The sequence below is a fragment of the Dreissena polymorpha genome, chromosome 2, assembly GCF_020536995.1.
Source record: "Dreissena polymorpha isolate Duluth1 chromosome 2, UMN_Dpol_1.0, whole genome shotgun sequence".
In the NCBI taxonomy this organism is placed as follows: Eukaryota; Metazoa; Mollusca; class Bivalvia; order Myida; family Dreissenidae; genus Dreissena; species Dreissena polymorpha.
Window position 1 is genome coordinate 112,059,940 of NC_068356.1, and position 15,995 is coordinate 112,075,934.

General features: G+C 33.6%; 1 protein-coding gene across 1 annotated transcript; it reads left to right on the forward strand.

Annotated features, from left to right (window-relative positions):
* The first annotated feature begins 13,227 nt into the window (after window positions 1–13,227).
* On the forward strand, window positions 13,228–15,764 carry LOC127865484 (transient receptor potential cation channel subfamily M member 1-like). Its single transcript, XM_052405340.1, has 2 exons — window positions 13,228–14,196; window positions 14,592–15,764. The coding sequence occupies exons 1-2, from the start codon at window positions 13,344–13,346 to the stop codon at window positions 15,116–15,118; spliced, it is 1,380 nt and encodes a 459-aa protein (XP_052261300.1). The 5' UTR covers window positions 13,228–13,343; the 3' UTR covers window positions 15,119–15,764.
* The last annotated feature ends 231 nt before the right edge of the window (window positions 15,765–15,995 follow it).

A 15,995-nucleotide genomic window follows, 5' to 3' on the forward strand; every position in this document is an offset into this window, starting at 1 on the left:
TCATACAATGAAAAAATTCTTCACAATGTCGACCAATGTAAAATACCGAGCCAGTCCGATTGAGATAGCTCGATTTTTCTAATTGACATACCTCGCTGATCATCATTGATAAAGGTAAAAGAAGCTCAGCTATAAATAGCACAGCATATTCTGGGGAAAAAAATAGTTTGAAAACGTTAATTTTAAATCAGTTATATTCAATCCAGTATATGTTTATAGATCAATGATACAACTATGCATTTTCTTTATTGTATTTGACATTTGTAGTGATTCTGTAAATAAATTGCGAATGAAAACGTGTATAATTAACGTTTAACGCAATCATTAGTGTAAAGAAAACGCAGGTTTCAAACCTGCCATTTGTAAACGTTGTGGCGATGTGGTATATAAACAGGATTATAGTCCCATAATATCTGTGAAGGCTGTCCGGCTAGCGCAGTGGTTTGCACGCTCGCTTTTCACATAGGCGACCCGGGTTCGATTCCCCTTCCCGGCGCATGTGAGTTTGGTTGATGGTCATCTAACCGGACAGGTGGGGTTTCCTCCGGGTACTACGGTCCCCCCCCCCCCCACAGCACAAGACCACCTCAAAATTAAAAACCTTTCAGTAAAAAAATAAAATAGCTGGAAATTGCAGCTATCATTCAAAATTCGTCCCAACTTTCGTGAGTCTAAAATCTGATTAGGAGTGCTGGGACACACTTCGGGTCTTCAAATAATGCAGCCTCAGGCGCAGAAGGACCTCATAAACATCGAAATACACACACACGTATAATATCTGTGAAACTCGCTTATGCGTGCTTTCTTATATTTGCATATTTAATAAGCTAACTTTTCAAATAGAAATTACAGAGCCACCTCAGTGCACATACTATGTTTGATAATTCATTCGTTTGTTGGATATTGTTCGCTGTTTTAAACACATAATAGGTCATATCGCGGAGATTTAGTCAACCTTAACATGTGTTAATGGGCGAACTCACGTATTCAAGTACACTTACGACTATGTGCTCATACCTACTTTCGGGAATCATCATGAAATTATTGCCGTTCTTAATGAACAAACATGCTTACTGAATAAGAGAAAAAACAATAATCAAAAGAGAAAAAATAAGTGAAATCACGTCCTTACACATGACATCATTAACTTAGGAAAGAAAACAACGAAATATAAAGTTTGGTATGATATACATGTGAAATTAAAGAGCATGATGTAATAAAAGATCATGTCAAGTTTTGAATATATCTGCTGAAACGTAATGCTATAACCCACACACGTTTTACTGTAACACAACGTTTTTTAAGATACAAGTCAGTGGTACAGAAAGTACACGTCGAATATCATTTTAAAGATATTTCTTGTTATATGTATTTGATCGAGAATGTAACCCGCCTCCCAGTTTCGATGAATGAGTCAAGTTACCCACGGGTACTCTTTCCCCGCACCCCCATATTTTTGTTCTTACCCAACATTTTTCGTAACCAATTTTGTTCGTGCCCAAATTTTTTTTCGTACCCAATTTTTTGTCATACCCAATTTTTTTTCCTACCCAAATTTTTTATCCAATTTTTGGCATAATTTTTGTACCCACAATTCTCGTACCCATTTTTGTTTCGTACCCAAAATGTGCGTACCCACACACACAATTTTGGTTATGTAGATAAACATAAATTGATGCTTTTATATCCATCCTCTTCAAAAGCATCGTCACATCAGTACTTTTAGTACTTTGATTATATATCTACTTATTTGATACTCGAAAGTTGAATGAACGATATGGACAACGATGCATTTTACATGATCTCCACTTAACATCACATTAATGTAAACCAAAAAAATGGTGTTTCATTTGTCAAATTGTGTTTCTCGCTATAAACACCCATGGGTTCCGTTCAACATGGAGGCAGGTCGTTTTGATCACACGCAAAGCATTGAGTGACGTAAATAAAAAAAACAAATACAACTCGTGTATGTAATCCATGGCGATTTTGAAGATATACATAGTTTATAGAGAGTTTTGTTTATTTCCGGTTTTATATCAGCGGGGACAATTAATATGAGCCTCGTGTGTGGGAAAACTGGGCTTAAGTGCGTGAATAGTCGTCCGATAAAGTCTTACTTATCAGAGTCGACACTGTCTGACTAGACTGGATTTTCGTTTACAACGTTTGTCCTTTAAACGAATTAATGTATAAAAGAGGTATGTCGATATTCGTCTTCCCTGATAAGTCTGTGCGGACTGCAAAGGCTAATCTTGGATGACACTTGAGGCACATGCATTAAGCCCAGTTTTCCCAGAACGAAGCTCAATTTTCACGACAGCTTTTTAGTTCTTCATTTAGCCCGCTATTTGTATTCCATATGCAAAAGTGCAAAATAGGAAGACCATTATTGGAAGCATGTGTTTTCTGTAGGCCAAATAATTAATCAGTCGCCACCTGTCAATCAAATTTTCAGATTAGCCAGTCAGATATCGACTTTTCACACACCCCTAAGCAGCGCCTATCTGGCCGCCATTTTGTCCGACAAACATAGCGTGTTGTACATATGGAATGAGCGTAGCTTTAAAGGGTTTACACAGATTTTTATAAAATGTCTGATCATTACTGTTTGATCATAATTTTAAATTGTGGGTGTTATACACACGGTCTAAAAGGACATAATTTTTCTTATCGTTCTTGAAAATATGAACGAGTAATGAACAAAGAATATTATGTGAGTTTTAGATAAAGATCAAGTTTATCATGCGAGGCTTAGAACCGATGTAGCGCGAGGCTTGCCGAGCGCTAAAATGGTTCGTGCCGAGCATGATAAACTTGATCTTTATCCAAAACTCACATAATATTCTATTTATCCTATTATTTTGTGGTCGTTTATCGTTCAAAAAGAGTAAAAATACTTTAAAATACTCAAAAATTCAAAGAAACAGCGCTGATTTTCCAAGTTGACTCCTAAGTGTTTGTTTACTTCAACGTCATCATTTGCTATGACGTCACATTGAAACATATAGTGTTCTTAAGATAGAGATCGGAAAACATTGGTCTAAAAATAGCGATAGTATAAAGGTAAAGTTTATACGGTCGTTGTTATACTATCGATTTTCATCTGGTAATAGGATAAAAAACGGTTGTGCGTTCTTTAAAACATGTTAAACCGTTTGATGCACACTATTATTAAGCAGCTTGGGTAACCTAATAATTGCCAGACGTTTTTTTATAATCTCTGTGTAATTGTCGCTATTTAATAAATAACAGTGTATGTTCATCAGAATGTAGAAACATTGAGGCATTGTTAGGTACTGTACACAAGAAAAAACAAACTGTTAAATTACTTCCAATAACATATTTATTATATGCGGATTATAAACAACGGAAATAAAAATAAATTATTAACTAAAATATGTTTTTTAACTAATTTAAATTAAAAGTTAACAAAATACAACAGCAAAAGAGTTTTTCTACGCGACTTAACCAGCTATAGTGACTTCATGTGTTAAGTGTACAATACATTATATTGATACGGTTAGAAATGTGAACATTGCAATTGACATATGAAAGTGATCTAGTTATAAACAAAGGCATTATATACTTTTTATATTCCATTCGAATATTCGTGAACAGTACTGGACAACCATCTAAAACTTGATTTATATCTAAATAAAGAAAATCGGTGGTTTTTTACACAATAAAAACACACTTATTCATAATGAAATAGATGCGTCATTAATAATATATAAATAGCTTTAAGGCCGTTTAATACAAATTGAAGATTACAATACAATAAATGTTCTTTATTACAAGGGATCTTTATTCAGCTCCCTATATATGTATATGAAACTTTTCTGATAGTCAGTCTTTCTTTAACCCATTTATTTTGATTAGGCAATTTCTCTCTACAGCATATATGATTGTATTAAAGTTTTAAAAAGCAGTTAAGTTTATTTTGCGGCTGTAACAGTTTATATTGTAGACAATAGCCTTACACATAATTACAGAATATACGATTTTACCCGCCTAATCCACCATCATTAAGATCTGCTCGTCTGAGTTTTCCAATCACTATACCACGTGACAGTGTGGGCAGAGCGATCGATAATTTGACGACTGGTCAATTAATTCAAATGGATTGGTATATTTAAAAGGGAGTTTCAAATGTTATATTTAAAAAATATTGCTTAAAATAAAGACAAAACTGTGGGTTTAGACTTAAAATTAAAATGCATGGAAGGTGGTGAATTTCGAGATTTAATACGACAAAACAACAGAGAATGTGTATCGAAAGTAATTTGAAACAATATAGTACTAAAGGTATGATAACGCAAACATGCAATAATTTATAGAAAAACGTGTTGAAATGTCTTATTGCAATGTGAATTTTGTGTAACAACCCGGTTTGCTCTACAATTATTGCATTTCTGGGTTTTCTTTACTTCAGTACGAACTTGGTTGAAATTACTTTCTATACACATTTTGTAATGTTTTATCATATTTATCATGAAATCGATCACCTTCGATGTCGTTTTTTTGTCTACACTTATACTTATGTCTTATTTTGAAAAAGAATATCCATTATACGACACTTATTTTAGACTTTATTTTCACAGTTTCCAATTATTGAGTATCAGTTCGTACATGTACGATGAGTTCATTGCAAAACGGGTTTATTACAAAGGGATTGTTATACTAACTACCAATTGCAATAATGCACTCTCACCGTGTTGCAATAAAATTATTGCAGACAAATGGTTTATTGAAAACGGGTTGTTATAAAATTTCAAATTACAATAAGACACGCTTACCCGTTTTGCAATACATTTTTGCAAAACGGTGTTTTTGCTTAACGGGTTGTAACAAAGCACTTTACAGACATTTGGACAAATGCTCGTTTTATATATCATGTATCTTGCTAAATACGGAACCGTTAAAGTACATAAATATCTTATATACGTATTCAATAAAGTAAAATCATTGTAAATAAATTGGAGGAGCACAAAATAGCATAATTCGATTCCAAACCACATGTTATTTTTAGTAGCAACGGCACAATTTTTTTTTAATTCTGCTTATTGTATATGCAATAAATATATCAGGATATAATCTATAATCAGAAAAATATAACCAAAGTGATAATTTCAAAGGAAAACAAACAATGCGTTTCCATACTAAAAACATATTTAAGTGGTACGGGCACAATACGGATAAGGTGTATACTTAACGTGAGTGCAATAATTATATCAGCGTATACTGTAAACAAAACATGTTCATGTTTTACATATCACATACGGTCAGAATGTAGTTTAATGCATCGATAAACATGTAAAATAAGTATACATAAAGTAAACATTATTATTCGTATAATGATGACGAATCTTGAACGCTTCTGAAAAAGAACTTTCCTACATTAGGCATTTTACTTTTATGTTCTGTACTCAATAATGTCCTGTGTTTAAACCTACTAGATCTGACTCTATAATAGGTTGAACTTTAGTTTAGTCTAATTTTGGCCAATTTAGAACATGTCAACACACATTGGTTTAAATATCCTACTGCGTTGCTGTCACATACTTGGCAGAATCGAATGTTTCTTTCCAATCCATCCTATCGATCCCTGTTTTCTCAAGTTATGTGCATGTATGCGTAATTTCGTAATCGCTGTACTAAAATGTCTTGAAACAATTGTCTCTAAATGTGATTCAAACGAAAAGGTTGTTTTTATAGCTTTATACAGAATGACTACCCTATTTCCATACATGTAAGTATTCGTCGATAATTCTTATTTTAACATAAGCAAAAAATTAAACCCATTAATTTGTGCATTATTACACCAACCATAATTAAATCCGTGTTTAGATAATTATTAAGTCCCTCACCTTCCTGAACCAGTTCCATTTATTATCATTTTAGGCAATCAGAGCATATATTCAGTATATTACAAATTATTTGAAACCAACATAACGTACAAAACGTACCTATCTATTATTAGACAACGGGTACCTACTAAATTTACAGCTACACTTGAATATGATTTTCTGATTCCAAAAAGAGCAGAATTTAAGGTGCAATTGTTCCATATCGCTACACTTTGAGATACAAATATTTTACACGATTATGTAATAATTGAAGACACAACAGCATCGAATAATTGCAATGCTACCTTTGGCTTACACTGTCACATACAAGTTTTAGGTTGGATAACAATATGTTGAGTGTTTTTAAGCCCGTACCACTAAAGGGTTTAGTATTTAGATTGAAGTTCCCCGGTATAAATAAGTGTTACACTCCGATAAATAATGTCGTTCACAATGTCTGTATTTTCGTTACCATATACCCACCGCTTATTACGTTTGGTACAACCCTGTTTACGGATTTTTTTAATATCTTTTTCGGTATGTTGACTTGCAGACCGCAGGTATTACAATATCCATATAAACGATATACAGACAATTGTAGATCTGGTGTGCATCGAGTACAATCATATCATCTTCAAACAGAAGTAAAATTTAACATATCTCTTGAGTATTTATTCCCGCATTATGTCTATTTTATAAAACCATATTAAGATCGTCTACGAAAAGAAACGAGGAAACCCTCTCTGAAACCGATTGCTATATTTACATGCTCCGAGAAAGTGTTACAATGCCTTACACATGATTTCGCCGTTTGCAACATCATGCATTAAATGCGCAACATTTCGTCGCCCAAATAGGACTTACATAACTTTCACAGTAATGCATTTAAATATATAAAAGCCACATTACAACCGTTTATTCATATTTACATATTTTTTGAATAATTGAATGGAGTATAAAAAATGCATCTATTGTTGACTTGCCCTTTTTCCCAAACTGCGCGTCAGATATAAAATAGTCAATTTCCCACAATGGTGTTATTCGCTGGATGAGTCAATATTTCGAACTAAATAATTAAAACGTATTTGAAAGGAAAGGAGATCACGATTATCACGTTTCGCTGCATTTAACCCATTGCAGCCCTATACTACACACTGAAGTTCATCCGGTCCCTCATACGCGTCCTTTATTGGAAGGCCGCCAATGTATAAAGTGTCGTCTCCCTTTTATTCTTTTGAAGAGACGCCGCCAAATTTGCCGCGACTTCTGAGGGGAACTGTTCAATTTTTCCAAGCATGACTATAATGTTTGCATTAAATGGAACCATATTGTGCTTGACTTTCGGGCTTTAAAGGATTTTGTCACAGTTTGCAAAATTACATCTTTTAAAAACAAAATGTTCATTATATAAAAATAGATTGCATTAATTGTATTCAAGCAAGCATATACACACTTCTTAATGAGAAAAATGATTAACATATATTTTCGTTTATGGATAATCATAAAACAAAATTGCAAAAAAAGCGTTTGGTATTTCATCGATATTTGGGCAAAAAGTATGTAGCATAGAGCTTAAGTTTTTTAAGATGTTAAGCGCTGCGTGGTCTAGATGTATTTAATTAGATTTTCCTTTATATAGGTACCTATTGAGATCCTAAGGGCACACACATTTTTTTGTTTTACTTTAAGTCTTTGCGACTATAATTATTTAAACCCATTCCAGATATTACAGTTATGCCTGTAAATTATAATTTGTAGAAATACAAAAACGTGAACAAGTTCATTTAAGCTACACATAATAACATGGGTGTCTACATTTGCGCAAAGTATTATGGACGTACAAATATGTGGGCTTCTGAGTAAAGCACTAAATTTATTTCGAAATTTACTACATGAAATCCTAACGAACATATTTTGTCATAACAACACTGTTATACAGACTACTTTGCTGATATTTGAGGTCATGGCCAGACGGAATATCTTAAGTAGACGTTTTCACAGTGGAATTCGACGAGGGAAAAATATACTGTGTACTCTTTGAAGAGTGTACAATCTGAACTTCAAGGTAAAACTCAGGTTATTTATAAATCAAAGGGTTTTTTTCGCTCCAAAGTCGGCAATTATATAGACGCTAAATATAGTTTTATTTTGTATTGCTCCAATAAAGTTGTCGCATGTGTGTTTGTTCGTTAAATCAAAATAAAAGCTGATGTTTAGTGAATTAAAATCCAGGGGTCGTATTCCAGTACCTTTTTAAGCTAAAAAATAACTTAAGTTGAAATATTGCGCAATATTTTTTCTTATCTCCGCCATTTTTTCTTTAAACATAATATTTCACTTAAGTTAAATTCTGGTAGCTTCATAAACTTAATAAATATCTTAACTCTGTGTATTTTTTCTCATATATTTAAAATTAAGTTAACTGCCTTTAACTCTTAAAGGAATTTCTTAAAGAGAAATACTAAGCGTCTCATGTTTTGCTTTTTACATTTCAAATTTAACTTAAAAAATTTATTTAAGAAATTTCTTAACTTAAGTGAAAACTTAAGAAGCTACTGGAATACGGCCCCAGTTATCCATTATTAGCCAGATTAGGCACATTCAGATTTCCATGTTTTAACCTTGAAAAAATAAAAAACTAACAGTTTCTTATTTGTACATATTAAGAATTTTTTGACAAGTGAATTCCATATTACACAATTAAAACAAAATATATGGATTTCAAAAAACGCCGACAAAAGGCTTAAACAAATAAATGTTATTTCAAATACGGTCTACTTTCGTTATATCGACATCGCATATCCCGATTTTCTCGATATGTCGAGGTAAGGTCAATGCCCCAACTTTTTTCTTTCTTTATCTATATTAATAAACATCGCAAATCTAGATTTTCGTTTACTCGAATAATTTGATTTCTTGATTAAAAAAAGTTCCGATTTTACAGGTATTTAGTGTGGTTTATCTCGAAGTGCGAAACAATGTCCCAGTGATGGTAAAGGTGAGATTTTTTTTGATACTTCACCGTCCCGCTTCGCCCGGCTGCTCCAGATACTGTGCGGTAGATACTAGTAATTGATCCGTTAATTGCTTCATTGACAACACTTGAGTAAGACCTGTCACTGTAACTGCATTAAGGTAGCGCACCTCTAATGGGCACATATCCAAATATAATTTAATTAATTATTTTCTTAATCAGCATCATTTCACTGAACTACATGCAAATTTGTAGGTAGGCTTTCCATGCTTTTTAAAAAAACATACCGATTTTTTCAAAACGACCCTCACGCTCGGCTTTTGTCCAGTTTATTTTCACCCCTGGGGTATATAAAAGTTCCATAATTCATTCAGATTTCCAAATATGGGCATGCAGTTGGTGTGTACAGATGCAGTAAAGGTGTTTAAAGTTTAAACAAGATGAAATAAGTATTCTTTTACAGACATTTATTTTTTACATTTTTTATCTACGGAATAGCGCCAAGAAATGTAAGTGATTTCAGCCAAGTAAAAATTGGGTCGGTTAAAAACAAAGAGTCATAAAATTCAAAATAGTATCATTTTTTTAGAAACACTATATACAGCAAAAATACCAAGAAATAGACAGATTTACCGTTTACTTTTTGAAATAAAAATAAAAATGCAACATGCATCATTCGTATTTTCAGCAGTAAATTACCCAATTTAGTCATAACGTTGTTTTGATTTAAAAAATGGAAGGATGTTCATACAATTTTCAACATATTTGACAATTAACATAGCTTATATGCTATATTAAATCAAATTACGTTAGAAAAGAAATAAAACGCGTCGCAAAAAGTATGCGATGTCGGCAGGATTCGAACCTGCGCAGGAAGATCCCAAAAGATTTGAAGTCCATCGCATTAAACACTCGAGCACGACAACTTCACATCAGTGCAACCTTAAATTAGATAGCCATAAGTAAACAGGTAAAAAGGCTCGTAGATCTTTGAAGAAATCGCGAAATCGTATTTTTCAGATGATAATTGGATCAAAGTCAATATTTATAGTGAAAATAATGTATTCTAAATGAATTAGATAACACATATCAAAATTCGAAGTTTGAATAAAGTAAAATGCATCTCTCGGAAATAACCGATCATTTAAGACCGGCAATGATCGTAAAATAAATCGCGGGAAATCATTAGAGGTGCGCTACCTTAACTGCAATTAATACACGTTTAACACTTTAATGATAAAATCACGGCAAGTTATTTAGAAGACTGGTGATGACAACCGGGTATAATTCACGTGGAAATTGTGTGCATTGCATGCATAATACTGTAAAATCATTTTTTCGACTCGTAAAGAATAAAAAAAAATTAAAAATTGAATTCATTACATGACACTTAATGTTTTTTCGAATTCTCAAATTGACATAAATACATTTGTAACCTGAAACACGCTTTTGAATTTTAATGTTAACGCGAAATAAACAAATCCTAGCTTCAAATAAACAGCGCTTCTTGTATTGCTACTGTTTCTTTGTCTCAGTAAAAAGCGCGCGAAGACTATGCAGTTGTGTTCAATGTCACGTGAAAAGTGAGGATGTATTTATTGAACAGCAAGTCAGGCGAACTACGTGTGTGTTTTAACATCAAAGAATCGCTAGAAACGCGCTTTGAATGTCATACAGTAATTATTACGCCGATGTGAGTATTGTAACATACGGCGACGGCTTTAATTAGACCACTTTGCAGGTATTAATATGCTAAAAACAAGGTTAATTTTTGTCTATTTTTTTCTTTGAAAACACCTTATCAGCTATCTCGAGCTCTCGTTATTTCGATAGTTGTTCTTGTTTCCGCCGACTTCGAGATAGCGAGAGTAGACAGTAACTAAATAATCTGTAAGCATTTGTTTTCATAGGTGTTTTTTTGTGTGGGAAAATTAGTAACCGCTTTGTCAATCCGTGAGTTCTTAATTGATCGTTCAAGCAAATTTCGAACCTTCAATCAATAATCTGCTTTACTTGTTTGTAGACGTTCGCACAAGAAGTCTCAGGAACGAGTTATATCCAATTGCAACGAAAATGAAACATTGACGATCATTCTTAAATCTAGTTTGTTTTAATTTTGAAATATTTCTAGCTGGTCAGTTAAATATGTTTAAGAATGGACCATTTTTAGTTTTCATCTAAGAACGTACAAACCTATCCCCTTATAGACGTCCGATACTTAAAAACACTAGTACACTTAACATCTTACATGTGTCGATCGCTGAAAGTTCTAGGTGACACTACGGTGATGTACAAGTTTTGAAAGATAAAAATGTACTCAACATTTATATTTATTACATTTATATCTTTATGTTTCGTGATTTGTTTAGTAAATGTGCAGTTTCATATGCCGTGTTTACAACATATATGTCACATAACACTCGCTCAATAATGAAACCAGTGACGTTTCTCGGGGGCATACGTGTTTCAGAACATATGCGCAGGTATATTTCGTTACATGAATGATACACATTGTTGGCAATAAATTAGTTATTTATCAATCAATTTTTTAGATCGTCTTTATTAATATATTCTGTCCAGACTCAAAACACAATGAAACCCGACATCAGAAAAATAAGGTATTGTTTACAATAAACTATAATATTTGTAAAATGTTTATATATTGTATATATTTCACAGAATAGCGAGTATCGGGTTTTGTGCGTTATAATTTATAGTATAGTATAAAAGTTAAACTAAGCGTGTGTTGTTTTTCAGAGCAATGACTAAGTTCCCATCTCTAAGGGGTAGACATTACAACTAGCTTCGACTTGGGAATGGATTCCAACGAAGTCGAATCGATCGCCTTATTGCAACAAGAAGACGAACAATATGGGTGTTTTAAAGTCATTAATGGAGAAAGTAAACCTTGGTGCAAGCTTGGTAAAGATCTGGATGCTGAAAAAATAACTAACACATGGGGCATTAAAAACACACATTTGTTGATTTCTTATTCTGATAACCAAATAGACAATAAATTTAACAGCCGATCATCGCGCTTGAAGTCAGCTCTTGAGAAGATCATACGATTATCAGCCGCTGTTGTGCTAACATATGACGAGCCATCCATACTTCTGCAATCTGTGGTTGAGAATATTGAAATAGAGTCAGATTTGATGCCTGTTGTAATCGCGATCTTACCATGGGAAACAAACACGAGTATTAAAAAAGAACTTCTTGAAAATGGTAGTAATACAGCCTGTTCTTATGGACACATATCTCATTTCGTTTTTTGCAATGATTCTCAAGAATATTTTAACACATACAAACTTTTCGCTGACCAGCTAAGCCGCACATTTAAGATTCCTTTCATCGCAATTATCAACAGTCATGATCAAGACGATATTTTTATGTCGACAGACACTAGTCAATTCCTTAAATCTTTACCAAGAGTAGAAAGTCATCGGCTATCAAAACAGGATGACAGTGAGAAAGAGAAGTGTGATGTGACAACAAATAAATATTCAAGAGATGACATAACAAAGAAAAACACGAATGATGACTTATCAAAACAAGGCGGAATAAGTGACCCATCAAACAAGTCAATGACAGACATAAATGATGACTTGTCAAAGAAAGACAAAAGTAATGAGTCAACGACCGACAAAAATGATGACTTATCAAATCATTACCTACGTGATGACAAGTCAACGAAAGGGGAAAACGTTGAAAATTCACAAGAAGGTGCGAATGGTGGCCAAGCAAAGAAATACAAAAGTAATAACGAGTTTGATGTAGAATGCATTGATAATGCATCTGAGACAGACGTAAGTTACGAGTCAATTTTTTCTGACGGCAGTATAAACGAGTCAAATACTGATCGTAGTGATATTTCGCTGGTAATGTCTAGTGATGACGATGTGTTTAGAAAAACTGATTTAGACATGTTTAACAAGATTGTCGCAACAGCATGTAAAGGGAACAACAAAGATGTTGATTATTTAAAATTAGTGGTGGTTTTAAATGTAAACACCAACATAATTACTGATTTAATAATAAAAAGTCCAAAGTGGGATTGTGAAGAAAGTCACAATTACAGGGAACACATGCTGGCACGTGCCATATCGTTAGACTACAGTTCCGTAACAATGTGTATTTTGACAGCTTCTGAACATATTGAACTTGGAGCTTTAGAATTCGGCGAACCGGGTCATTCTTCCATGAAGTGTATCCAAACACAGGTTCAGGCGATGGGCATTAACATGGTTCAACCCGATACCAAAACAGATATCAACGAACTTGCTTTCGTTTGGCTGTTTGTTTGGGCATTATTCAATGGAAAATTTGCTGTTGCAAACAAAATATGGACCACATGTATCGTGTCTAAAATAGCATCATCACTTTTAGCATGCCTATGCATCGATTTTGTCAAAGCAACCATATACAACAGAAATAAATGGCAAGAATATGATTATCACCTTAAGAAATATACAAAGAGAGCAATTACCAAACTCAACCTATGCTATAAAGTTAAACCCGCAATGGCAAAGTTAATGCTTGTCAGAAAAAGAGATGACTTTGGTGGATCTTCGATTTTGCAAATCGCAAAAACCAATAAAGAATTTATAGAACAACCCGCTTGTCAAGATACAATCAATGACATTTGGATGGGTTCAATAGAATTAGAACGAAACCCGAAGTGGAAAATCGGACTTTGCCTTATTCTTCCAATATTTGCAAGCATTCTGTTGAGGTTCAAGGAAGACAAGGCCCACAAAATAAGAAATATACATTTTTTAAAGGCTATGGCTGAAAAACTGTATTATTTTTTAAACAGCCCGATCGTCAAATTTCTGTACAGCACATTGTCCTTTATTGCATTTGTTTTAATGTTTGCATTAGACATCTTGTTCAATGTCTTTGACAATTATACATTTGGAGATCTTTGGTTGATGGTATGGGTCGCAAACATTTTGACGGAAGAAATAAAACTGTTTATTGACAGGGCAGTGTGTTTTCGAGATCCATTGACATGGATGGATATTACTGCCATTGCAACGTTTATCTGCGGCAAATCTTTGCAGTTGACTGGCTTTCTCGATGAAGGAAGAATACTGTTTGCAATCTCATTTATGACGTTTACTCTAAGGTTTTTGAACGTGTTTTCAGTGCTGGAAAATATTGGACCACTATTGGTAATAATTGGACGGATGTTCAAAGACTTGACAAGGTTACTCCTCATACTTTCAGTTGTATACTTATCGTTTGCGGTAACCATACAGACAGTTCTCTACCCTGTTTTGACATTAAATTGGCTTTCTATAAGTGCTCTTATTACACGTCATTATTGGAACATTTTTGGCGACTTTTCCAAAACACTGGAGGAACTACAAGGTAAACATGCTCACACGATACATGCACAATTGTAATATTTTTCTAAATGTTAAAGTATACGTCCTATTTGTTATCAACTTGAAGTAATTATTACTAAATAGAACTATTACAATATGGTGTAGATTTTTATAACATGCATAGGGTCCAGATGCTGAAAGTTAACTGACAGCATATAAACGTTGATGTTAATAATCGATAAATGAAACAAATTATTGCAAATTATCCCTAAGCAGAAATGTGTATGGTATTGCATGTACTTAACACATAAATACTATGATGTTGATTTCGCGATTTTATTTGTATCCAGATATAAGCAGATGTTGAATTTAATTTTATGTTTGAAACATTGAACTCGGACGTAATATTTGGAACATTTTATCAAAAACAATTTTCAGGAGAAAGAGACTGTGTCGATGGACAACAAGGTGACGAAAACGGAAGATTGACAACATGTCCGACAGTTACAGGAACGTACATTGCACCGCTCTTATTGGCCGCGTTTTTGCTAGTTGTACAGATATTGCTTCTGAATCTTTTAATTGCAATGTTTAGCAACAGTTTTGATGTGATTCATCGTGACGCTGAAAGACACTGGTGTTTTCTAAGATTCAAATTAATGATTGTTTATTCTTGTTTGCCCATTATTCCACCACCATTTTCATTAATTCTGAACATATATACAATTGTTGTGTGTTTAGTTCGACGATGTCAAGGCAAAGGGTCTTCACAAATAATATGTAAGACTTTAACTGACAAAGAAAACCACAAGCTACATTTGTGGGAAAGAAATCATACAAGCAATACAGAAACTGATAACGAAATCTCAGACTCTGGCTCAAATTATTCAAAAGAATCTGATCACCGTTTCATACGTTTTAATGTTCATAAATCTAAGAACATTAGAAAGAATCTCGAAAAATAACACCAATTAAACAGTGCGTGTATACGTGTATGTGTGCTTTAAAGTGTATGAGGTTCTTTAGGCGCCTGAGGCTGCATTATGAGAGGACCCGGACTGTATCCAAGCAAATCAATTTATTAGACTCCCAAAAGGTGGGAGTAATCTAGAATTATATGTATTTCGTTTATAATGAAAGACATTCATTTGTGTTCGGTAGTGTGATGTTTGGTAATCTCACATCCGCAGGTATCAGGAATTGAACCCATCACAATAAAAGGGACAGAATTTAAAATGCCTTAGCCGATTTTTGCCATTTATCAAACTCGGTGGTCGATATAACATGGGATTGATTCTAAAATTGAGATATGATCTTGGAAAGACTATAGGGCACGCATTAACATGCCTTCAAAACATGACGATTTACCATTACCTGTTGATTTCATATATTCGTTTAATCTTTGTTAGTTCGAAGTTGGAAAAATGCCCATACTACTAAATAGAAATGCATGAAATGCATTCAATGTTAAAAACAATGTGAAGACAAACTTCAGCGTTCGTCGTAAAAATGCATTTTACCTTCAACATCTTAAACATGTATGATTTGTTAGTCATGAACCATATATCGCATATACTTGAACAGTCTTTGTGCTAAATGACTAAAACAACTGTGTGAAAAGCAAATTGATAAGTGATGTGGTACCTGATGTTGGATAAAACATGTAGAATACAACTTATAGATTGTAGGTTGCAATTATATATATGTATCTTTGCCTTCAAAACATCTTGTAAAGCTAAGTTCAGACGCCGACGCCAATGCCTGGCGAGTCCGCTATTCCGTTTCTACATGCGATGTACTTTGTTCATGTTTTAACCAACTTTTGTTGTTAAATTACAAACT